Genomic DNA, 27,208 nt, shown 5'->3' with positions numbered 1-27,208 from the left:
GACGTTCCCTTTAGATTTCCGATCCTTAACATTTTACATTTATCATAATTAAGCTTAAGGCCAGATTGCTGTGAAAATATGTCCAAAAGATTAAGAAGGTTCCGCAAACAATGAGGAAAAATCTTATCTTTGTGAATCAGCCTTTTCTGACATGAACTTCATCAAGAACAAACACAGAACACGCCTCACTGATGCACATCTGCAAGACTCACTCAGAGTTGCAGTGTCAAGTTACACACCAGAGTACAACACACTAGTTAACAGGATGCAATGCCAGGCTTCCCACTAACTGACAAAGAAACAGATAACAGATTTGGTGTCCAGTTCAAAGTGTGACATGATTTAAAAATTTGAGAGTTTACTTTTGTATTTTACATGAGTTATTATTTGTACAAACATGGTGCAAAGTAATTCATGATTTGTTAAAAAATGTTAGTGGCTAGCTAGTTAAAATGGGATATTGTGATTTCACAAGACTGTCTTAGAAGTGATCATTTGAAAATGTTCAATTTGAAAAATGTGCACTTAGAGAAAATATAAAAATAAAGTGTTGCATATTGATATTTATCTGTTTCTATATATATTTATTGTGAGAAATCATTAAGATGATCAGTGTTTCCACAAAGATAAATATAATTAATTATTAATAATAACATAGAGTTAAAGGTAAATTGAGCAAATTGGCTACTTCTGGCAATTTATTTAAGTGTGTATCTAACTCAGACCTGGGCATTCTGCGGCCCGCGGGCCACATCCGGCCCTTTGTGCGTCCCTGTCCGGCCCGCGTGAGGCCAATCATGAATTACAAAATACATTTTAAAAAGTATCTATGTCGAGTGTGCAATGCAACGGTGCTGCTTTTGTTTTGAAAAGCGTTATTTGTATTACTTCCGTGTGGACGTATGCGTGTGCGTGATTGTGAGTGAATGTGAACAGCTGCAATCACAAATTACAAAATAAAGTTGAAAAAACATCTATGTCGTGCGCGCAATACAACTGTGCTGCTTTTATTTTGAAAAGTGTTATTTATGGGCGTATGTCCGTGTGTAACCTGTGAGTGAAGGTGCACAGCGACAAGTGATGCACGGTTTACACCCGAGACGCTAAAAAGAGAAAAATTGATGATGAATGCCGTGTTTTCAACAAGACATGGACTGCCAAGCAACGTTCCCTTTAAGGTGCGCGCCTGCGCAATTGCGCACTGCTCAAGCGTCCTCTGCGCACAGTAAATATATGCCGCGCACCAAATCAAATCCCATCTGAATTCTAAAGAAAATAAACACATTTATTCTGTGCAATTTTGCAATGCAACTTTGAGTGACAGTGACAACAAGCGGCCCTAACGGTGTTCGTCAACACCGTTCAATTGAACACCGTTCAATTATTGTAACGTCTATCGAGATGCTTCGAGGCCAGGAATTGTATCGATCACTTTATTAAGCAAAACTGTTTATATTCGGCCATAACCACACCAAAAACATGAGTAAAACACTTCTATCTCGAAAAATTAGTCATTTTCTGCTGTACAAACCAGACCAAAACCAATTTGTCATCTGTCACCAACACGCATACCACTAAACCACTGGTGCGTTTATGGCCACACAAAAAGTCGGACAACTCAAAACACCACACAAAGTTACACTATGACTCCTCAGTCATACATGTGCTTATTTTACTCTCATTTATTATTAATGTTAATTTATTTATATTAATCATGGAATGCTGTTACTAGAGAAAGTTACAGGAATGCACACTTTCATCCTATGCTTCCATTTCATTGTGCAACATGAGGATGTTTAAGGGGAACTAAATGTGATCTCTGAAAGGGGTACAAATGATTTCCAAAGCAGTGCTTTTGGTATAAAGTTAAGTTAGGTTAAATAAAAGTATTATTATTATTATTATTATTATTATTTATCTTACGGTATATATCAAAAATAATATTGAGCAAAATTGAATTCAAATATTGTCGATGTGGCCCTCCAGCAGTGCTCGAGTTGCTCATGCGGCCCCCGGTAAAAATTAATTGCCCACCCCTGATCTAACTGGTAGCCCTTCGCATTAATCAGTACCCAAGAAGTAGCCCTTGGTTTCAAAAAGGTTGGTGACCCCTGATATAGCACATCACATATTTCCATTTTCTCAAGACAACACGTCCAAAAAGCAGCAGGAATAAGCATACCTTATTTAATCCAAACAATTTCTAAGGTAAACATTTTTATGTTTTAATTTATACCTTTTTACTATTTTAATAGATACTGTATTCCTTATTTTATTTCTACTGCTTATTTTTGTCTTACCCTTTTATTGATTGGTTCATCTAGCTGTGTTATTATTGCATGTTCTGTCATTGTTCTGATTTTTACTGTACCTTTTTGTTTTTCAATTTGTACACTTTGGAGCAGTAGTGGTTGTTTTAAAATGGTGCTACATAAATAAACAAATTTAAAAAATCTTGACTTGAAAAAATAAAACTCAACCTAACACATTTGTTTGTTAACTTCCAGTGCTCAATCTGTAACACAACAATTAAATATATATATATATATATATATATATATATATATATATATATATATATATATATATACACAGCACATCCTGATATTATTCACAGCACTTTTTGTTATTCCAAAATGGAATAAATACATTTTTGTTCGCAAAATTCTACACACAATACCCCATAATGACAACGTGAAAAGTGTTTTTTTTTGTAATATTTTGCAAATTTTTGCCAGTAATTACAGCCTCGAGTCCTTTTGAATACAATGCCACAAGCTTGGCACATCTATCTTTGGCCAGTTCTGCCCATTCCTCTTTGCATCACCTCTCAAGTTCCATCAGATTGTTTTTTATCCAGGATGTCTCTGTACATTGCTGAATTCATATACTGTAAGTCTAGTCAGGAAGGTCACCCTGTCAGAGTTACATCATTCCTCTGTGGGGAAAGAAGAACCTTCCAGAAGGACAACCATCTCTGCAGCAATCCACCAATCAGGCCTGTATGGTACAGTGGCCGGCAGAAGCCATTTCCTAATCAAAAGTTTGCCAACATGCACCTAAAAGACTCTCAGACCATCCATCCATCCATTTTCTACCGCTTGTCCCTTTTGGGGTCGCGGGGGGTGCTGGAGCCTATCTCAGCTGCATTCGGGCGGAAGGCGGGGTACACCCTGGACAAGTCGCCACCTCATCACAGACCATGAGAAACACAATTATCTGATCTGATGAGACAAAGATTGAACTATTTGGCATAAATGCCAGGGGCCGTACTTATCAAGCTTCTTAGAGTGCCATTTTACACTTAAGTCCTGAGAATTTGCGAAATTTAGTCCTACTCTCAAACTTAAGAATAAAAGCTTTTTATCAACGTTCTTAAGTCTAAGAATCACTCCTACTCTCCACGATATTTAAGAGACCTTCAGAGGTGTCTTGAGTGGTTAGGAGTTGCCAGCAGGGGATGGCACTGAGGCGAGAGAGACGTGCGCGAACGTTCAGGGAACGGAACAATGTTTTTTTTTTTTGATGACGAGCAGCTGATCAAACGGTATCGTTTAGACAGAGCGGATATTATTTTTGTCACAGATTTAATACTTTTCGATTCCTTGTTGATTTCTGCATGTGTCTGCAGTGGGCTAGTATATAAAGAGCCACCCACACCAGTTTCAAATTAGTTGCCTAATTAATGAATTGGAAAGAAAATGTTATGACAGTAGCGTATGTGTGTGGCCGTGAGGTGAGTGACGTCAGTGAGTGTGTGGGCAATAGAAGAGAGGGAGCGGTAGCGTGAGTGCCGGCGGGGACTAGTTTGTTTTGTATTATTTTGTAGTTTATTGTCAAAATATACACTCCCATTGTCCACTTAAATATTTCCAAGATATTTCTTTATTCTTAGACAACGGATTCCATTCCGTGATTGGTCATTTCTATGGACACAGAAATGACGTCACCTAAAATTCCGTTTACGGCACATAGTAATGTCGTAATTCAGCTCTGAGTGTGACACTTAAGATTCAGTCCTACACTTCGCTGAAAGTGTGAGTAAGACGCTTGATAACTAACTTTTAAGTGCAGCTTTCAGCAAAGAATTTATTTACTCTTAAGTCAACTCTAAGCAGACTTCTTAGGAGTAATTCTAAGAAGCTTGATAAGTACGGCCCCAGACATCATGTTTATGGCCTGCTCATCACCAGGCCAATATCATGAAGTATGGTGGTGGCAGCATCATGATGTGGGGATGTTTTTCAGTGGCAGAAAGAGGAATGAGCAAAACTGCCCAAAGATAGGTGTGCCAAGCTTGTGGCATCGTATTCAAAAAGACTTGAGGCAGTAATTGCTACCAAAGGTGCATCAACAAAGTATTGAGCAAAGGCTGTCAATACTTATGTACTTTTTACTTATGACTTTTTATATTTGTAATACATTTTGAAATAAAAAAATAAAAAAATCACATTGTCATTATGGGGTATTATGTGTAAAATTTTGAGGACAAAAGTGAATGTATTCCATTTTGGAACAAGGCAAAATGTGGAAAACAGTGAAGCACTGTGAATACTTTCCGGGTACACTGCATGTACAGTATATATTACATATTTTTGTTACTACTTATCCCACTAACACTTTAGTTCATTTTAATTTAAAAATATGTTTACTAAAGTCGTATCCCGTTCTTGTTACCCTGAAAATATGGCATATTCCAGGTTTTTATGAAGTTGCATCATTAAGATAACTTTCTGTATATTCAATGACAGTTAAACTATCTAAGCACAGTCCTGTTTTCTCACTAATGTTTTTGACGTTATTTTTTTATTTTACACAAACACACACGCACGCACGCACACACGCACACATACCTATATATATATATATATATATATATATATATATATATATATATATATATATATATATATATATATATATATATATTAGTGCAGTTTGTTTAGTGTTAACATGCTATTATAGCTATATTTAACTTATTTGCTAATTATAAGCTCAAAACTCATTCCTGTTATTTTCATTTATTTATTTTTAAATATGCCCTGTCCAGCCACTCAGGCAAATCATATTGTTGATGTAGATGCCCATATCTGCTGTATAGTTTTACTTTACAAAAGAGAAGTGTGGGATACTTCTCTTGTTGCCTTATTTGTATCTAACTTTATTAAATGGATTTATTTAATGTTTGGCGCAGCTGGACCGGAGCAGGAGGGGATAGAAAGAAAGAAAAAAAAGGAAGACAGAGGAGGAAATTGTAGGGACAAGAGGGGGATAAGACAGAGAGAGACAACAACAACAAATGAACAAAAACAACAGAACATCATCACCAAATACGATACATACAAATATGATACCAGGAATCATATAAAAAACTGTTAATAAAGTAGATAGTAACAACACAGAATTGACAATGAATAGTATTACACTACAAATGGAGCAACAAAAATACCAATAGAAATAACACTATTGGTAATATTAATAATTCCTGTCATTTTCGGTCCTGGTACTCATATGAACCATTTTCCTCATAGGGACCATGTACAAAAGATATGATGCATGAGATGGATAAATACACATTTTTAATGATTCAGTATGTTTATTATGGATTAGAGCTCAAAAAGGCAACAACGTAAGTACATTTTAAAAAGTCTCAACACTAATTTGGTGGAGTATTATTGTAAAGGTAATGGTATGTATTTTCTAGACCAGACATGCACCAGGGGATAGGTTGATTGGCAACACTAAATTGGCCCTAGTGTGTGAATGTTGTCTGTCGATCTGTGTTGGCCCTGTGATGAGGTGGCAACTTGTACAGAGTGTACCCCCCCTTCCACCTGGATGCAGCTGGGATAGGCTCCAGCACCCTCCACCACCCCGAAAGGGACAAGCGGTAAACATGGATGGATGGATGGGCATTATGGTGGTACTGTAACATGGAGAGCCAAGTTTTCTCTGAGGTGGTACTTGGTGAAAAAAGTTTGAGAACCACTGTTCTATACAGTTAATCAAAAAGGGTTTGTGCAATGCATATTAGCTCTAGCACACTCAAAAAGCCCTATACCACTGCAGTGCACATCTGTCACTGGATACACTTTAATAATAAAACTATGTGAAGCAGACAACATAAGGATCCAATAAGGAGATGCATGTGGTAACCACTGACCCATTTCTTACACTTGGCAGCAGATTAGAAAAAACCCTTAAACACTCTTCAAAACCAGAGTGATAAAAAGAACTGAACTGAAGCCAAATGTAACCGGTTAATAGAGCCTGAAGAGCAAACATGGCCGCCTTGTAGATCGTATCTGCAAACTTCAAAAGCCTGCTAAGATTTGAAAAGGTCACACAATTTCAACTTTATGAGCGGCGTTACTGTGAGACAAAGTGTGCACCATTTTACATGAATGCACATTTGGATCAATGACAATGCAAACACTCACATTTGGGAACATTTCAGCTGCATGTGGAGTCATACTCAATCATCACTATTATTTGCACTGATGTTGTTTTAACCTTCACCATGCTTTAAAAATGTGCACACATTTTAGCATGAGGAGGAGGAAAGGGAACGTTTTTATACAACTACCGTAATGATGACCGATCAAGCATAAATATGTCTGTAGCTGACATAAGTAGGTGTGTGAATCTAGTTTAGATATATATGTATACCTACTTACTGACACATCAAGTAAGTGGTCCAACGACATAGCTGGATGACAGTCATGTATGCTTTTTCTAGCTTTTAATTAAATATCTCCCCCTGCTGGTAAACATCACATACTGCAGAAGGGAAGATAATGTTATAGAAAGGCAAAATGTCAACAGTAATAGTACAAACAGGAAAAGTATTCTAATACAAAATAATTTGTATTCTATTGTGTGCAATAAGCAGGTCCGACCCTGGCTAAACTGACACCCTAAGCAAACTTTTAACTGGAGGCCATCCCTAACCATTGCAACAATTAATTCCACTTTTTTTATTTACTGTATGTGAAACAATAAATATACTTTTTAATCAAACTTAAATTCAATTTTATTTACATTCCAGAAAGCAGGTTAAAGGGGAACTGCACTTTTTGGGGAATATTGTCTATCATTCTCAATCTTTATGTAAGGTAAGAACACATTGTCCTCTTTTTCTGCATTAGAACTTGTAAATTAACCCGAGCAAAAGTCAGCTAACAATGGAGCCAATAGGAGTTGCTCCATAAAGCCCTCAAAAAACCTCCGTCAATGTTTTATATACACGCTGTAAGTATATATGCAATCTAGTAACAGGCACATTCATAACATGTACTATTTTGCTCATTTTAAGCACAGGGCGGCGTGGTATGGCATGGTACTTTATGCTATGTACCTAACATGCTCCAGTCTTTTCATGTCCTGAAGATTTATGTCAGGAGATGATTTTAAGGTCATGGTTTGTTACATACAACATCTTTATATACTGTAAGACTGCTAAGACAAACAAAATATCCATCCATCCATCCATTTTTCTACCGCTTTTTCTTTTTAGGGTCGCGGGGGGTGCTGGAGCCTATCTCAGCTGCATTCGGGCAGAAGGCGGGATACACCCTGGACAAGTCGCCACCTCATCACAGGGCCGACCCAGATAGACAGACAACATATCATGCTAGTCAATTAAAAAAAAAACTTCAGAATACAAAAACATTTAACAAAGGGGAAAAAAACATTATTTTGTTCTTCATTATTGTAAATATGTGCTATATATACTGTTACCTAACCTGTTAGCAAAAACTAACATATTTTCTTTACCTTGAGTTCAGAAATGTAATCCATCTTGGTCATAACTGAAACAAAATATTGTAAATACATCTAATATATGAGCTACATCCTTTTAGCTCAGGGGCCGCGAGGATGAAAATCTATTCCCGCGTGAGCCGGACAGGTAAAATCATGGCATAGTAACTTAAAAATACAACTATGACAACTTCAGTCTGCTTTCTTTGTTTTACTTCGGCCCAAAAGAGAACAAGCACATTTGGACATTTTACATATCACAAATAATCCTCTTGACAAAACACTTCTATAGTAAAATTCTGAGGGAAAAATTGGTGCAGTTTCAAAAACAAAATGAACTTAGTCTTAATCTCAGTGTATCTACAAAGCAATTCAACTTTAAGTCACAGCCCATTGAGGTTTGAACAAAAAACAAAATAAAGCATAAATACAAACTCTTCTATCAACTACGTCATCTGTCATTTTCACATATTAATCCTGTGCTAACTCAACAAACCATACAAACTGAGGTAGAAACTATTCAAGAGTCACTCCCTGCCTTCTAGGCATCACTGTGTATTGATAGAAATAAAAGGCTGTGCAACGTGTGAACAATTTCAACAAACCAAAAATGAAAACCTAAAAGACTGACAGTATTGCAGTAAATTACACACTGTTCACTTAATTTAAATTTGCACAGAAGACAATAATTTTCATATAACTATATCAATGTGCAGTGTCTCATTTTAAGTGGGGTTACCAATTGTTTATTTTACTTCTGTTTGTTTTACGTTGGGTGTACCTCTTGCTTGGTATACTTGCTATATAAACTATTTGCTTGCCTAACAGAATTGCTATTGTCACATCCAGTGGACATATTTAGAACAGCAGTTTCTGTAATTTAAAAATGCAGCTCAATTTTAAACTTAGCAAACTCATCTCGCGAGCCGCATTTTTGACATCGCTGAGCTACATTAACATTACATTACATTACCAAAAGCAAAATAATCTAACAAGCTGAAATTGTTGACTTTTCTTACATCAAGAAAACAGATTTTGGTACATAGCAATTATGTATTGTAAGAAAATTGGTTAAACAAAAAGTGCTTGGTTGAGGAAAAAAAATACCTGTGGGATTGCACCTACATTTGAATCCATCTACCTTTTTTCACATGTGAGCCAATAATAAAAAATATTAATGAAATAAAGTAAAAAGAAAAAAGAAAAAAAAAAGAGCTTCCCATCTAAGTACAATCAATTCAGACTTCAGGTTTAAACATGGGAGTTTGTTGAATCTTTTACCTGGAATACCCCCTGAAAAGTGACCTTAAAACAAGGGAGACAAGTTCATATAAAGCAGAAGATGCAATACAGACAGAAATCATGACATCCATGTTTTTATTGGAATGTTTTACCTCAACAAGACAACAGGCCAACCAAGTGCACAAGTATCACACCTACAGACGCCCACAATCTAAACCCCCTGTCAAACATCCTTTTTTTTCTCTCCAAGATTCACATCACTTATTTACAACCAGGGCCACTTCTACACACCTGCACGGCTCGAAGCTGAATCCAGTCATACTGTACTGTACACAACTGCTTCCATAGACATTAAAGGCGCACACACGCATCCATAATCCATTCACATTAAGACAGCAGTATAATTTGGAGCTCAGTATGCGACTTATTGTGTCATAGTGACGCTTTAGCATAAGCTCCATGACAGAACATTTTGTTTTGCATGATGGCGTAATAATATTTCAGTAGCTTTTGCAACTTTTATTCCTACAAGCATTGAAAAAGATGTGGAAAAGCAAAACGTGGGGTTGAGAGGGACAAAAACAAAAAAGGAGACACAGTAAAAAAAAGGTCACAGAATGAAAATAAATAAAATACTGTATTCATCCAACTGTGGCAGGAGAGGGAGTGAGTGTCATTGTCCATCAGCGTGTATGATACAGCCTTGTTGAAAGGTTCTATATGCGTGTAGGATCTTTACTTGAAAATAATAAACAGCATGTTGCTCAAAAAAGTCCCATTTACAAAAACTATAATTCAACTTCTTCTAGCATGTGTAAAACACAAGATCGTCACTGAAAGAGTACATTAAGTATTAAAGTGATACACTACCACATTATAATTTGTGCTGTTTTTTAAGTAATTATGGAAGGATTTTAAGCACGCTGTTCACATTTTATTGCATGACAGATTTCTTTGTGTTTCCTTTTGACCAGACTATATCTCATGTTGCAAAGCAGCCAGCCTTTTCCTGTGGAGACATATTAGAGGAAGAAAACAATGTTTGTAGTAGTTTGCCTCCTATCGGTGGTGCACAGGGGAATACTTGATGTGATTTGACAGCGCGGTCACACAAGGTCTCAGGCAGTAAGTCATTTGTCTCTCTCTTCCTCTAGAGCACCCACGCTAACCCCCCACTCATCAACGCCATGACATCACGCAGCGCCTTTCTCCTATTGAAGCCAGAGGCACTTCTCCCCCCATTCCTTCAAGTGACCCCGGCGCTCCTCGGCCTCGGACACTCAAACCAGCGACGCCCTTCGCTCCTCTGGCGTCTCCTCAAGTATCTGAAGCAGCAGGTCGCTGAGGGGCTTGGCCACCATGCGGTAACCCGTCGACGTCAGGTGGAGAAAGTCGAACATGTCCTGCGGACTGATGGTTCCGTCGGAGTGGACGAACTGTCCGCTCACGTCCAGGAACTGAGCTTGGGCCAAGCCCGGCAGCCAAGAGCGCAGAAAGTTGTTGATACCGGCGTTCTTCTCCCTCAGAGGGTTTGGGCGCTCCCCCCGTGGTAATAAACCCTAAGGAGTGTTTTTGGGAGGTTTAAACTAATTTAAACGCATCATACAGTATGTAAAAATACATCTTTGCTAGTAGAGGAAACAATGTTTGCTAGCTTTGTTTTTTGCTTTGATCCAAAACAAAATAATGATGTTGCAATTGCTAAAAGTGACATTGAAAAGCCTAGCCTTGAAAAATAAGTATTACCAGAAGGTGCTGGCTCCAACTTTCATGCCATAATATAATAGGTAAAACGCTCTCGATTACATCCACTGTGGTAAATGCTATTAAACAGATATTTGATGATTGACATGCTCAGAAGCTAATGTAAGCAAATATTAACAGAACTTGTCTATGTTATAACAACATGTCTGTAAAGTAAAGAGTTTATGTATTTAAAGGTGAAATAGAAAGTAACAGAGTAAAAGGATTATAGTGCCAGTTGAAAGGGAAACTAGGCAAACTGTTTCACATGGATCCCAGTGAGGTTAAAAAAAGAGGAATTGAAAAATGTCAGCCGAGGTTGAAGAGAGTTTACAATTTTTAAGATGCTTTGGAAGGGATTTCCTACATAAAAGTTGTGTAAAAATGCAATAAAACTTACCAATGGTTTCTATATATTCTAGTAGATGCTATAAACTGAAAACCACACCTCTTTTTCATGACTGTACCACATCAATAGTTAGTTTGTGTTGAGAAAATATATCCACCATATCAAGTCATTCCAAAATGTACAATATCCATAGTTTATTTCATAAGTTCAATGTTTAGTCTGGTTTGAGAAAATATCTTCAATACATCACAATAAGGCATTTCATGAATACATGAGATATGATGGCTATATTTGATAACAAATATTGTAATTGTAAAAACTCTTAATATTTTGTTGAACTAGTAAGTCGCTTCGTAAAGTCGTGGGTGTAATATTGCATTCATGGTATCTGCCACAAGTTTGTTTGGTCGTTCTATTATAACATAAAGCTTTTTATTGCATGCAATCTTATTAAATTCATAAATATACCGTAATGAAGGCAGCGATAAGAAGGAGGCAGAATGACTGTGCACAAGTCAGCTTCATATTTTTTTTCACAAAACTAGCACTGTAGAGCCAATTGCTGGGATGTTACTGCCGTCACGTCCGGCTCACGTCTTGCCCAATGAATACTGGTGGTGGTCAAGTGTGTTTTCAATGGGTACGAGGCGCCACTTAGCCTTTCTCCAAGAAAAAATGGCCTATGCTTGTGTTGTTTTCGCCTGTACGAATCGTTCAAATCGCGGACAGGATAAACGTGTCTTCAGTTCCTCGAGAGGTTGTCTAAAAGGGCGGAAAAGTGCAAGATTTGTGAAAACGACGACGAAAAAAGCACCTCACACTACAGTCCAAGGGAGCAGAGTAGAAGAATGCATGAGTTTGCAGTGATCACTTTTTTTAAATGTTTGTTTGATATACTTTTAACGGTTATATATTCCCATTTAAGTCTTATCTTGATATTATTTGTATTTTTTAAACACATGTTGGCTACGAGTGTTTTTCGAAAAGCCCCAACTCGGCGTGTCTAAATAAAAGAAAGCAAATGTGAGCAAAGCCTAAAAGAGTTAAGCTTTTACCAAAGGCAGCAATCATAAATAAAGCTTTCAGCACATACACAATGTTGACATATATAGCAATATTTTGATAAAGACGGGGGAAAACACGCTACTCGTAAACAGCGTAATTCACATTAAAAAATATTGATCTAATCACTATAGTATCAACCATATTCTAATACTATATTTTCTGTTGATATTTGTATCGATATACCCACCTCTATTAACATTCAAGAGGTCTATCTTAGCGGTTTGCACGGCTTATTGTATGCTCCTACGGTGTGTAGTGTAGCATGTTTAGATATTCCTCATCCTGCAGTGATGATACTTGGAAGAAACCTACTTTATTCTTTACCACCATGGAGGCGAGGACCAGATTAGGTTAGATTAATTGATCGATCGATATATCGATATATTGATCCCTAAATAGATAGATAGATAGTAGGGCTGTAACGGTTTTGTAGATATTTTGGTTTCAAAATCTTCACAATAAATACTGTGACGCCTGACGGTGTCAAACAAAAACTTGTTGTGTAATTTTGTCCGGCGCTTTAGCGTTGGCCTGATCTGAAAATAAACTACATTTCCCAAAATTTTCTGCGCAGTGCGGGGCGCCAAGGTGAGGGTTTGGAACACTGTAAGCAGAAAGTTAAGTGTGTTTGTAGTCGATGAGAACAATTTGGGTTTTTTGGACATTTTCTGAAAAATGTCATCAAAATCTGTCCATAACCCTTTGAGGTTTGTTGCTAACAAACAAAAAAAAAAAAGATAACCTCTTTGGTGGAGGTAAGAAAGTCGAAGCCTGCCACTTTTGTTTAAAAAGCCAGCCACAGCCAGCAGGTGATGACACGGGCACGGGGCGGTGCACGGAGGTAAGCAAACTGAAAAACTATTTGATAAATCCTCAATTCATCCATCCTTGTTCCACCCCTTGTCTCTCTGGATATCGCGCAGCTTACACCCTAGACATGTCGCCTTCTCATCATCCAAAAGATATTTGAAGCCAGCAAAAACAAACATCAGTTTGTGAGGTATTTACATTATTTGGGTTTGTGCTGAAAACAAAGATTTGTTGTACTTGTGCAATGACAATAAAGACCTATCTATCTTAACAGTTAAATTGTTAGTTAACTTTTCTCAGAAACAACCAATTCCAGGCTGATATAAACATGTCCACTGTGGAGGACATTGCTTGTCAGAAAGTAAAAGTTGAAGAACACTAAGGTGAACATTATTGTGTTACACTTGATGTTTACATTGTCACTTTAAAAACATGCAACTGTAAGTTATTCTCTTTAATAACTTACAGATAGATATATATCTATCTATATCTATATATATAGATATATATATCATATATCTATAGATTCATCTATATCATATATATAGAGATCTATATATATCTATATCTATAGATATAGATATGTATCATATATCTATAGATATATCTATATCATATATATAGAGATCTATATATATATATATATATCTATATATAGAGATAAACTGTATATATATATATATATATATATATATATATATATATATATATATATATATATATATATATATATATATATATATATATATAGGGACGGCGTGGCGAAGTTGGTAGAGTGGCCGTGCCAGCAATCGGAGGGTTGCTGGTTACTGGGGTTCAATCCCCGCCTTCTACCATCCTAGTCACGTCCGTTGTGTCCTTGGGCAAGACACTTCACCCTTGCTCCTGATGGCTGCTGGTTAGCGCCTTGCATGGCAGCTCCCGCCATCAGTGTGTGAATGTGTGTGTGAACGGGTGAATGTGGAAATACTGTCAAAGCGCTTTGAGTACCTTGAAGGTAGAAAAGCGCTATACAAGTATAACCCATTTATCATTATCATTTATTATCATTTATATATATATTTTATACTTTCAAGACACTATAATATATATATATATATATATATATATATATATATATATATATATATATATACACACATACATACATAATATAGTGTCTTCAAAGTGTGCAGTTTCTTACTAAAATAAGGACTTTTGTCGAGACGAGAACCAGTTATTCATGTTTACATTAAATCTTACGGGGAGCTCTGCCTTACTATACAAACTTTTCAGTTTGCGAATAATGTCGAAGAACCAAATAAGTTCGTAAATCGAGGTTCCACTGTATACCATATTCAGTACGCCTCTGTACTGAACCGAAGGCCATACACAAAAATCCAAATACTCGTAGCATTACACCCTTAGTTAACACTGATGCTAGTGTCCTGGTTTTTAAACCAGTATGACGGACCACTAACATAGGTAATTATAGTTGCCAATGTATCATTTAAATTACCTAAGAAGCTGTAACTTTTAAAGGTAAAACTACAACATGTGTTTGCTTTACGTATTCGCTAATAACCAAAGCTAAAAACCAAAGCTAAAAACCAAAAGAAGAGTGTGAGCTTACCAGCACAACTACTTTTGCTTTGGGGAGACGGGACGTGAGCAGCTTTGCAATAGAGAGAATTCCTCCAGCAGCTTGTTCTGCTGTGTGTTCATGATTGTTGGTTCCTACCCACACCACTACAATCTGGACAAAACCAAATACAGATGTTAGGCTCATTCTAATTTCAGTATTGCAGTTACAGAACTCAATAACAACATTCCAGTTGGGTTTTTGAAAAGCTGCTTTTGATTACCCTATCAAGCCACCGGCACACTATAAAGCCGAGAGGCCGAGGTCAGAGGCAGATAAGTGCATGAACTGTCAGGGACAGTTTGTGCATGAACATAAGGCTACAACTAGGCGGTGTTTATGTGCGCAGCTGAGTCAGACCAACCTTGGGACGGATGTTTTCCAGCTCTCCGTTCTGCAGCCGCCACAACACGTTACAGGTGGTGTCACCTCCAATGCCAAAGTTGAGGGCGTGAAGTGGTGAGAACAACTCCCTCCAGACCTTTGTATGCAAAATACATATTGCCGTTTTTCTATGGTGCACACATTTACTATTTGGTTTGCATTTCATTTCAAACACACAGTATCTTACATTCCCTCCTTCACATCGGTATATCTTCTCAAAAGGACAGTACTATAGAAATTAACCCTAGTTATATGTCAGAGTAGTCGGAACCCTAGTTATACTTCAAAGTAGTCGATGTATAGATTGTATGGGAGTAAAGACTGGCTATCCACTGAAAATAAGTGAACACACAGCCAATATTGTCTCAATAGCTGGCAGGTGAGAAGCAAGATCATTGTAGTTAGCATCATGCTGCATGAGTGCTGCCACCACTGGGGAGTCACGGTTCATTAAAAGTGGGTCATATTATGATTTTTTTCTACATTTAAAACACTTCTTTGTGGTCTATATGACATGTAATGGTGGTGCTTTGGTCAAAATTGTGCATAGTTTGTTTTACAGACCATCTTCAAAATGCTTTTTAACTATCTCTTCAAAATGTGCCGTTTTGTGGGCGGTCTTACATGCGTGCCGAAGTTCTCCTCCAGGTCAAACCCCCTTCGACTGTGTCTCCACCCAGTCAGCCATGTTGTAGTTTTTAGCGCTTCCATATTGAGTCTACTGACAGATATTAGTTAGAACTATACAATACTTTTTATGAAAAATGGCCACTGGTAGGTAGAGTACCCACAAATTGTACTCAAGTAAGAGTAGAGTACCATTACTTCAGGATAATATGACTCAAGTAAAAGTAAAAATTAGTTATCAAAATAATTACTTGATTAAGAGGAAGTAAGTATTCTGTAAAAAAACTACTCAAATATTGAGTAACTTGTGAGTAACTTTTATTTAGTAGCTATTTCTAACAGTTCTTGGACAACAATTGTAGTTGGTGTGAGTGTGCGTGTGTAAAACATAAAAATCATAAACAATTCACTGCAGCATGTGTAGGCAGATTTTTTGTAGGCTGAAATGCGAACATTTCTACTGACAGAGATGACAGCAAATGATGCTCTTTTTATTAGTTTGGTTTGAAAGTAATCACTAAAGATTTGAGCTGCCTTGTCTGACGTCATGTCACTTTTTACAGTCAGTACGATAATATGCACTAAATTAATCTGATTTGTCAAATAACTCAGTTTCTTCTATTTTCACACCTAGGGGAGTTCTAGTTTCCATGCTCTTATCGCTAATGTGACTGATGGCCATACACAGTGTGCCTCTTGTACACTACGAGGCGATTGTGGTAATTTCAGCTTATTTAGTTATGTGGGAATGTTAATACAGTAGAACAAGAGAATGCTATATGCTAATTAGCAAGCACTGGTAACGTTCAAACTCTGAATCTAACAGATAATTTCCACTGCTATGTAGTGTTGTTGGTAATGTTTTAATGTGTTTAAATTACACTTGTGTTTATTAGGATCATAGGATAGGATAGACTTATTTATCCCACAATGGGGAAATTATGTTGTTGCAGTGCAGGTTTTTACATACAGTAACAGAAGTAAAGTGTAATGAAAAACAAAAAAATTGTAATAAATACTACATATTGCTCACTAATATGTATAGACAGAAGATAAAATACAACAAAAAACACTAACATCCGTATTGCAAACTAGGAAAAAAAAAAGGATACACGTAAGTGTGTTGTAAAGTCTTATGGCTATGGGCAGAAAGGACCTGCGGTAGCGCTCCTTCTTGCACTATGGATGTAACAGTCTAATGCTGAAGGAGCTACTCAGGGCCTCCACAGTGTTGTGCATGGGGTGAGAGGGATTGGACAGTATGGATGTCAACTTGGTCAGCATTCTTCTGTCAGCGACCTCCTCAATGCGGTCTAATAGGCATTGAAGACATACAAAAAAATCGCTATTTTAGTCAACTGGTTTAGGAGGTTTCTGCTTACCAGTTGTCTCAAACTGGCGTCATGTCACATAATTAAAGTGTCTTATTTTGGGAACAGTCTGACACTATTTAATCATACCACCGACTTGGTATTCCTAGCCAGGTAGATTGCCAGGCAATACAATATAAATCACGTTGTAAGTTAATAATGCTAACACAGACACTCGTAAACGTGTTAGCATATTAGCTATTGCTAACGATGCTAGCGTCATTACATTCTGATACCATGTACAAATAGGCATGAAAACACTCCTACATACATCACACATGGGACGGTTTAGTAAGTAAGAATTATTTTAGTTACATTGTAAAACTTGCTGCTATTTTAACTGTTTTTAATACATAAATAAGGTTAATAGTTTTTTTTAGCACTTTGCCTTTTTCTTCTTTTAATTGGACAACATTTCAATAATCATTTTAATTTTTGTAACGGCTGAATGAGCAGCATATTAATAAATATTTATGAATGAATTAGTCATCTTTGCTTTCATAAGCACATGTCTAAAATAACTTAAGCTGCATTTAGAAGTCGATAGAAAAATTAGAGCCATTAAATATGTGTATGCTTTATTATCCGATTAATCGACTAATCGTTAAGATAATTGTTGACTAATCGATTATCAAAATAATTGTTAGCTAACTTAGACTTACTTTTGTTGTCATTCAAATTTGAACTTTACATTACAGATATGAACGACATTTTGTTGCATTAGCTCGTTGTAGTGCAGGATAAAAGAGCAATAAGGTGCAGATATAAATAAATAGATTACTGTACAGATAAATTTATTGCACTTTTTCATATGCATCCACGTTTATGGATGTATGTTATATTGTCTTTATATTCCAGTGAGTAATCTGTTTTTTGGGGGAGAATTGAGGGGATTATTATGATGGGTTCAAGAGTCTTATTGCCTGAGGGAAGAAGCTGTTACAGAACCTGGTGGTTCTGCTACGGAGGCTGAGGAACCTCTTTCTAGAGTCCAGAAGTGAAAACAGTCCTTGGTGGGTTTGGGAGGAGTCTCTACAGATTTTCTGAGCCGTGGTCAGTCGCAGCCTTAACATGTATATTGGCAAGCTGGGAGAAACTCTGTCATGTGCGTACCCTGCCTTCCGCCCAAGTGCAGCTGGGATAGGCTCCAGCCCACCCGCAAGCTCGTCATCGATATCAAATATAAAAATGTGTTTCATAAAACGTTCTATTTATATTTAGGATGTAACTTTTTTGTTGTCACAGTAATAAGGCCATGGTACAATATTATTGTAGTATATGTCCAAAAAAAAAAAAAAATTAAAAAAGCCATATTAGTTTGGGAAACTTTAAAGCCAAAGTGTTTACAAAATACAAGGAAGAAGAATTCTGATAAACGTTTTCAACATAATTTAAAAATTATATAATCTTATTCATCTCATTTTGTGAACCACAACTTACCCAACGATTTATTTATGAGAACTTTATTTATTGTTTACTTCTGTAAATAATATGTATTTACTTACTAATTTATATATATATATATATATATATATATATATATATATATATATATATATATATATATATATATATATATATATATATATATACATATACATATACATATACATATACATATATATATATATATATATATATATATATATATATATATATACATATATACATATATATATATATATATACATATATATATACATATATATATATATGTATATATACATATATATATACATATATACATATATATATATATATATATATATACACATATATATATATACATATATATATATATATATATATACACATATATATATATATATATATATATATATATATATATATATATATATATATATATATATATATATATATATATATATATATATATATATATATATATATATATATATATATATATATATATATATATATATATATATATATATATATATATATATATGTGAACATATATATATATATATATACTACCGTTCAAAAGTTTGGGGTCACCCAAACAATTTTGTGGAATAGCCTTCATTTCTAAGAACAAGAATAGACTGTCGAGTTTCAGATGAAAGTTCTCTTTTTCTGGCCATTTTGAGCGTTTAATTGACCCCACAAATGTGATGCTCCAGAAACTCAATCTGCTCAAAGGAAGGTCAGTTTTGTAGCTTCTGTAACGAGCTAAACTGTTTTCAGATGTGTGAACATGATTGCACAAGGTTTTCTAATCATCAATTAGCCTTCTGAGCCAATGAGCAAACACATTGTACCATTAGAACACTGGAGTGATAGGTGCTGGAAATGGGCCTCTATACACCTATGTAGATATTGCACCAAAAACCAGACATTTGCAGCTAGAATAGTCATTTACCACATTAGCAATGTGAGTGTATTTCTTTAAAGTTAAGACTAGTTTAAAGTTATCTTCATTGAAAAGTACAGTGCTTCTCCTTCAAAAATAAGGACATTTCAATGTGACCCCAAACGTTTGAACGGTAGTGTATATATATATATATATATATATATATATATATATATGTATTTATTTATTCATTTACTTACTCATTGAATTATTTATTCACTGTTTTAGAGATTGAGTACAAACAAACGTATTAGAAATTGCTATGAAACAAAAAGAGCTAGGATTAAAAAAGAGGTAGGTTTGAAACAAAAAGAGCTAGGATTAAAAAAGAGGTAGGATTAAATAAACTCTGCTTCTTCCTACTCCTTTTCGGACATGCTGTAATGAGAAATTCCTACCGTGATGAATCGTATTGTAATTGTATGCATGCTCGGAAAAAAACTAACACCATAATCATAACCATAGTGTGTAAAATGATGTAGCAGGAATGCTTAAGATAAAACACAAGTCCAACTAATAGTGCAGGAACAGCCACTGTTAAAGCAATTTTTTTTTTTAAACTTATAGTTGAGTGTCTTTACACTGGATGTAAGCATCTAGTGCAAGGGTGGGCAAACTTTTTGGCTCAGGGGCCACACTAGCTTTTGAAATTCAACAGACGGGCCGGGCGAACACATGACGCATTTCAAAGCATATATCTGTTGGAACTAAGAGTAGACTTCCCAAACTTGGGCTATACATCTATTTTCAACAATATCATATCAGAACCTCAAAGAAACACAAACATGGTACATTCTCTTTCAGTGGGAGCAGTGTTGTTGACCACCCTTTTTGTTTTCAATGTGCTGAAGTGTAATATCCGTTTTGTTGTGGCAATTTTCAAAACAGACCTTTGCCTAATTTTGTTCTAATATTTGGCGGCCCTGATTAAAAAGACCAACGGGCCGGATGTGGCCCCAGGGCTGTAGTTTGCCCATCACTGATCTAGTGCAAACAATAATGTTCACCTCATATTGCTGCATTAGTTGTACCAGAGAGTCCCCCACAAAAAGCACATCAGGTTCTCCATCCTTGCACTCCTGCACAAATCGAGTGTGCTGCAAAATAAGAAACACAAAAAAACAATGTGTTGAATTAGGTTAAGTCAGCGTCTTTGTTTGTGAATAGTCCCATCCAGACAAATCCTGCAGCTGTGAAGTGAGACGTCTGGCGTACCATGCGATGGAGAACTTGGACTGAAGCAGACTGTCTCAGTCCTATTAGCATCAATGGATTAACCTTGCAGAGACCTACCATGTAGCGTTACTATCACGGTGGATAACATATTTCTCTAAAAGACAGCTGCATCTAAGTTATGCTTAAAACAAGATAATCACAAGAGACAAAACCACAGAAATCAACACTGGAATGTTAGCAAACATGCATTTCTTGGCTACTTCTGTTTGCATTAATTCTTTAAACGAGTAATTCTTAAACTGTGTTACGCCAGTTACATCAAGTGGTACGCAGGCTCCATCTTGCGGTGCCCCAGATAATCAGTTAATTAAATATTGTAATAATGTATCAACGGTTTATCAGCCTTCACAATCTCAATTATAGGCTGTAGTCGGCGCCAAAATAAACAACTAAAACACAAACAGAACCATCTTACTTCATCATTTCTATAACTCCACACACGTGGGAACCGAATGTTCTCCATATTCTCTGCTTACGTCCACCTTTTCCCAGCCACCCAGCAAATCAACACGCAGAGGACAGGTAAACTATATTTATATTATTTAGGGCTGTCAAGTGATTAATTCCTTTAATCAGGTTAATCACACTGTTGAATTGTGATTAATCATAGGTTATAATTTGCTTGCATGGATAACATTTGCTTAAGAAAATACCCCAATATTTGGATACAGAAGGAATTTAGTTGTCAGAACGTCATACGTTTTGAATGTTTTACTGAACTGATAGTTATTGATTTGCTCAAAACTTGGTGACAGTAAGTGTAGTAAGAATTAAGTGCAAATTTTGAAAGTCTTTGCAATAATGTAGCAAACTAGGTACAGGTACTAATAGACAATGTAGTAAATGCACTCAAACAACTTAACTTAAGGTATTGTACGACCGATCATCTGTATGAATGACATCTTCTTGCAGCACTTGATGGTAAGTGGCCTACATGCGGTGGCTGTCCATTTAGCAAAGGCTTTTTAAATGATCTCTGGTACTTTTGTTGACAACATTGATACAGGTAAACTCTGCAAGCGTAGTTTGTGGTCTTCTGCTTGTTGTTGATGTAGCATTCTTGCTAGCAGTGTTCTCGAGAATGTGTTTGTCGCTGCAAGTTACTTCAGATTTATCTTAAGTTCTCTTTTCAAGCAAAATTGTCCGACTCTCATTGCGTTCATAGATGTGTAACAATGCGCGTGTCTTTCGAGTAAAGCCTTAACCATGATGTGATTAATCTTCATTCATATATAATAGCTAAAAAAAAAATGTTTTTATCACATGCATTAATGTTAACAGCCATATTATTGTTGTTTTTACTTTTATGTGCAGTTAATTGTATTTGATTCATTATTTAAAAAGGTGCCACATGTAATAATGTGGCCAGAAATGGTACTGTAATCACGGTCAAAAGTCTGTAGTCCCCTTCCACTCGTCATGACTGAGGTTGCCAGATACGCAGCCGAACCCGAATCCTACTCCAAGGAACTTCAAATGGCAATCGACGAGTCCTACGCTGTAGGTTTCTCTTGTTTATGCTTTTTGCAAAAGAGTTTACTGAGTAATTATGCCACATCTTACTGATGTCGATAAGCCAAATGTATTTGTAAAGTTACGCAGCAATATTTTCGTCTGGAGTCGGGACAGATTGTTGGCATTACCCTGCTAAAGTGTCTAGTTTGACCGCACAGACCACCATCAAAATAATTATATATAATCATATTTAATATATTATATATTGCATAGGCCTACTTTGATGACAAGCCAAGGCCAACAGTAAAATTACCGCCACATTTCGTTCAGCATAACTCCATATTGCATCCAACCTAACGCACTGCATTTTTCTTCCATGTACGCACATCACCATCTTTCAGTGCAGAGTGCAATTCTATGAGCCAAACCTCGTTACGCATAAACCACATTACGCATAAATCATATAGCCTACTATCATGTCAATGCACAAAGTAGAAAATCATTACATGTAATGCATTATATTGTGCCAAGCAAATACCACCCCATATGTGCCTGATGCACATACAGTACCAGAAACCACAATTAGCCCTGCTAATGTTGGAACGCATTTCCTCAGCATATCAGCATATTGAGAACGAAATAGGCACTCACACTACCCACATCCACGTAGGTTTTATTTGTCGAAAATATATTTTGCCCTGTCAGTTGGAGAATATATGCCCGTTAGCCTGTATGTCGATGTGTCATTGACCGAGCTAGCATGTTAACTAAGCATTACACTAGGAGCTGAGCATCACACTAAGCATTCGTTGCACGAACATACAAGGTTTTGGTAGACAGCATAGACTGTATTGGACAATATATTTTACATACGAAATGTCCATTGCCATTTATTACAAGTAACCCCCCGCGACCCCGAAGGGAATAAGCGGTAAAAAATGGATGGATGGATGGATAACAAAACCTGTATGCCTTACTTACATATCAAGGAAAAAATTAGCAAGTTTGGCGTCAGATGAAAAAAATCATCTCCGCCTTCAATCATCTCCATCTTCCAAAGGCGTCCCCGATACAAATCCTTTTTTGTTCCTGGCTTTGTCATGAATAAGTTGTAACAACGCCTTTTAGATTTACTGAGGTCTGACATGTGTAGTAACTTTACCAGTGGCAGTAGCTTGACGAAGAGGGCGGTGTGTAACTGGCAACTTGGATGTGACACACTCACAGACTTTCTAATTGGTCAAACGGTGGAGGGCGGCATCGAAATATAAACAACAACAATATTTCGGGACTATAAATTTAATTTTGAAATGAGCATATCCCGGCTGAACTACCGTTATCATTTATAAAGATATTCGAAAAGAACATGATTTATTAATGCCTTTTGACATATCAGGGCCATTTAATGATGACTTGACATACAATTATTACATATGGCACTTTAAAGGCCTACTGAAACCCACTACTACCGACCACGCAGTCTGATAGTTTATATATCAATGATGAAATCTTAACATTGCAACACATGCCAATACGGCCGGGTTAACTTATAAAGTGCAATTTTAAATTTCCCGCCACACTTCCGTTTGAAAACGTCCATGTATGATGACGTATGCGAGTGACGTCAATAGTTGATACGGAAGTATTCGGACCCATTGAATCCAATACAAAACGCTCTGTTTTCATCCCAAAATTCCACAGTATTCTGGACATCTGTGTTGGTGAATCTTTTGCAATTTGTTTAATGAACAATGGAGACTGCAAAGAAGAAAGCTGTAGGTGCGATCGGTGTATTAGCGGCGGACTACAGCAACACAACCAGGAGGACTTTGAGGTGGATAGCAGACGCGCTACCGTGAGTACAGCTTTGGCTTCCAAAAATGTTTGATCGTTTGCCAGTACGTGCGTGTCGCTATGTGCATGTCACGTACGTAACTTTGGGGAAATATATGTTTCTTGCCGACTCTGATGGCGGCCGGGGTGTCATCGAAAGCTACAACGCCCGCCGCCGCCGCCGCCGTCCCGTAGCTAAGTTAGCTTCAATGGCGTTGTTAGCAACAGCATTGTTAAGCTTCACCAAAATGGAAATTATTAACCGTGTATTTACATGTCCATGGTTTAATAGTATTGTTGATCTTCTGTCTATCCTTCCAGTCAGGGGTTTATTTATTTTGTTTCTATCTGCATTTGAGCCCGATGCTATCACGTTAGCTCAGTAGCTAAAGAGCTTCGCTGATGTATTGTCGGGGAGATAAAAGTCACTGTGAATGTCCATTTCGCGTTCTCGACTCTCATTTTCAAGAGGATATAGTATCCGAGGTGGTCTAAAATACTAATCTGTGATCCACAATAGAAAAAGGAGAAAGTGTGGAATCCAATGAACCCTTGTACCTAAGTTACGGTCAGAGCGGAAAAAGATACGTCCTGCACTGCACTGTAGTCCTTCACTCTCACTTTCCTCATCCTCGAATCTTTCATCCTCGCTCAAATGAATGGGGTAATTGTCGCTTTCTCGGTCCGAATCTCTCTCGCTGCATTGTAAACAATGGGAAAATGTGAGGAGTCCTTCCTACGGTGACGTCACGCTACTTCCGGTATAGGCAAGGCTTTTTTTTTATCAGCGACCAAAAGTTGCGACCTTTATCGTCGTCGTTCTCTACTAAATCCTTTCAGCAAAAATATGGCAATATCACGAAATGATCAAGTATGACACATAGAATGGATCTGCTATCCCCGTTTAAATAAAACATTTTCATTTCAGTAGGCCTTTAAGTACAGTGTTTTGTGTTCCTATATTCAAACACAGTGTCACTGTACAAACTGTGTGTAATGCTTCAGTGGCCAATATATTACATACACTTGTTAAATCAAAAAGTCTGTCTTGTTTATGATGAATACCTAGGCGATGATACTGTCTTTTATTGTTGGTCATTATGGTGGTACTTGGAGAGCCAAGTGTTTTCTAAAGTGGTGCTTGGCGAAAAGAAGTTTGAGAACCACTGCTTTAAACCAATCACAGGATAAATAGGTGACTACATCCCTCTTGGCAAACGATGCATAGAACCAACCTGTGACATCCACCGCCCATCTCCTTGCACATCTTCTACTGGCTGAGCCACTGCAGCAGGGTTGAAACCATCGCCGTCGCCACTCATCCTGCAAAGACAACTGCAATGTTACCTTCTCCAAAATGAACACTGTTGACACAAATGAATGTTAACCAAGATGCAAAGTCAATGCATTCGGTGCTACTTAAATGAGCAGCAAAGCATCAGCATCAGCTAGCAGACATTTGCCGCGAAGAATTACATTAACGTGTTAGGAACAGACAGCGTGGTCCAAAATGCACATTGTGCAGCTTTTTCCTTCAGCGTGAAGACTATTAACCGCAGAACTGTCTCTTATTTGAGAGGTCAGTCATTGTATTTGTTGTATTTATCGTTAGCTTGTTAGCTAGCTAAACGCTGGAGGACTACTGTGGCAGCTGCATTTGACACTATCATACCCGCCGTGGACACAATTAGAAGAATAATATGATTTTAAAACCTGGCAGAGAGCAGACCGTCACTTCTCGCTTCGAAGCTGACGTTTGCTGTGTTGTAGACTTGACAGCTGTCCGGTTGTTGATGGGGTGATGCCCGCTATGGTAGCATCAGGCAAGACTCTAGCTAGGCGAGTAGGCGAGACAACAAAAGGCGTGTCAAGGCAGCTGCCAAAGATCCTATTGCGGAAGAAGAGTGTGCCCTTACCACCATTTGTCGTAACGTCATTAGGGTGGCGTTAGTTTCAAATCTTACGCACGTTCCCAAATTAACCATGGACGACAACATTTGCTGCAACTATTCACAAGATGGATGCAAACACTGTAAACAAAAGGTCTTTAACTATTTCTCGAAGTAGTATCAGATATGGAATGCACTCTCAACAGGTGTAAAAGAAAGGGCATCTCCTCCTTCAAAACCGCACTAAAACAACACCTCCAGGCAACTTCAACCCTTGACTAACACCCTCCCCCTTCCACATCCCACCTCCCCGGATTGTAAATAACCAAATGTAAATAACCAAATGTATTTATAATATATATACTTGTTCTTATGCTTTCTGAACTCACTATGTTCTCTGCTCGCTGTATATATCCTATCAAGTCAGACCTACACTGTTTCAATGCCCATTTCTCTGATGATGCAATTGTTGATGACCGAAGTGCTGATATCACCCCCCCGGATTGTAAATAATGTAAATAATTCAATGTATATACTCTGATGATTAACTTGTGTGATGACTGTATTATGATGATAGTATATATTTGTACCATGAATTGATTTACGTGGACCCCGACTTAAACAAGTTGAAAAACTTATTCGGGTGTTACCATTTAGTGGTCAATTGTACGGAATATGTACTGAACTGTGCAATCTACTAATAAAAGTTTAAATCAATCAATCAAATGGCGCGTGCTAGTTTCGCAATGACTCATGGGTTTTAAACATTAAATACTCCTCTCAACAAACATCTCTAATTGTGTTCGTATTAATCATTCAATAACCGACTTTATTTAGATATATTTGTGGAAAATGTGTTTACATTTCCACCGACAGAGACATAATATAGTGAAATCCCAGCAGGCACAGGACATTGATACAATGTTGATTAAACAAACATGACCTTTAAAACTGACTGAAACAACGTTGCAAAATAGTTGTATTAGTAAAATTGAGACAACGTTTGATTGATTGATTGAGACTTTTATTAGTAGATTGCACAGTACAGTACATATTCCATACAATTGACCATTAATGGTAACACCCGAATAAGTTTTTCAACTTGTTTAAGTCGGGGTCCACGTTAATCAATTCATGGTACGTTGGTGTCTAACGTTGGATCCATGTTGTTGGTTGGGAAATTACCAAATTTCAACGTCACAACCTGATATTGGATAAACGGTGAAAAAACAACATATGTTGTTTCAACGTTGTATTTGCTTTGTAAAATATTGGTTGTAATATGACCAAAATTCAATGGTCAAATCAACGTCAGAACCCGACAATGATTAAACGTCGTCAATAAGCATGTTGTTCCAACATTAGGTTTGAGTTTTTTTGTCTTGTGCCTGCTGGGATATAATCGTTTACTGTAGGAAACTTCCCAAATCCAAAAAAGTACAAGTAAAA

The 27,208-nt window shown here is 36.9% G+C and overlaps 1 protein-coding gene across 4 annotated transcripts; it reads right to left on the bottom strand.

Annotated features, from left to right (window-relative positions):
* Positions 1-9,120: 9,120 nt before the first annotated feature.
* pafah1b2 (platelet-activating factor acetylhydrolase 1b, catalytic subunit 2) lies at positions 9,121-25,996 on the bottom strand. 4 transcript variants are annotated; one of them, XM_062047958.1, is made up of 7 exons: positions 25,787-25,996; positions 25,584-25,705; positions 25,106-25,193; positions 20,354-20,443; positions 14,956-15,072; positions 14,583-14,705; positions 9,121-10,562 (listed from the first exon to the last, which is right to left on the bottom strand). In XM_062047958.1, exons 3-7 carry the CDS (start codon positions 25,190-25,192, stop codon positions 10,284-10,286), a joined length of 696 nt encoding a protein of 231 aa, XP_061903942.1. In that variant the 5' UTR covers position 25,193; positions 25,584-25,705; positions 25,787-25,996; the 3' UTR covers positions 9,121-10,283. The 4 variants fall into 4 exon arrangements, with proteins under 4 accessions (XP_061903942.1, XP_061903941.1, XP_061903945.1 ...); XM_062047957.1 differs by lacking the exon at positions 25,787-25,996 and having other exon boundaries at positions 25,584-25,775; XM_062047961.1 differs by lacking the exon at positions 25,787-25,996 and having other exon boundaries at positions 9,121-10,012; positions 25,584-25,775.
* Between the last annotated feature and the right edge of the window lie 1,212 nt (positions 25,997-27,208).

Source organism: Entelurus aequoreus, linkage group LG05, assembly GCF_033978785.1.
Source record: "Entelurus aequoreus isolate RoL-2023_Sb linkage group LG05, RoL_Eaeq_v1.1, whole genome shotgun sequence".
NCBI classification, from domain to species: domain Eukaryota; kingdom Metazoa; phylum Chordata; class Actinopteri; order Syngnathiformes; family Syngnathidae; genus Entelurus; species Entelurus aequoreus.
This window is presented reverse-complemented; position numbering and strand designations above follow the sequence as displayed.

Bases quoted from the DNA above. Each gene is read 5' to 3' on its own strand.
- pafah1b2 (XM_062047958.1), bottom strand. From the start codon at position 25,192: ATGAGTGGCGACGGCGATGGTTTCAACCCTGCTGCAGTGGCTCAGCCA. The intron at 15,073-20,353 runs GTGAACATTATT...TTGCATACAAAG, and splicing joins AACTAATGCAGCAATATGAG to GTCTGGAGGGAGTTGTTCTC. The intron at 10,563-14,582 runs GTAAGCTCACAC...AACACTCCTTAG, and splicing joins AAGCAAAAGTAGTTGTGCTG to GGTTTATTACCACGGGGGGA.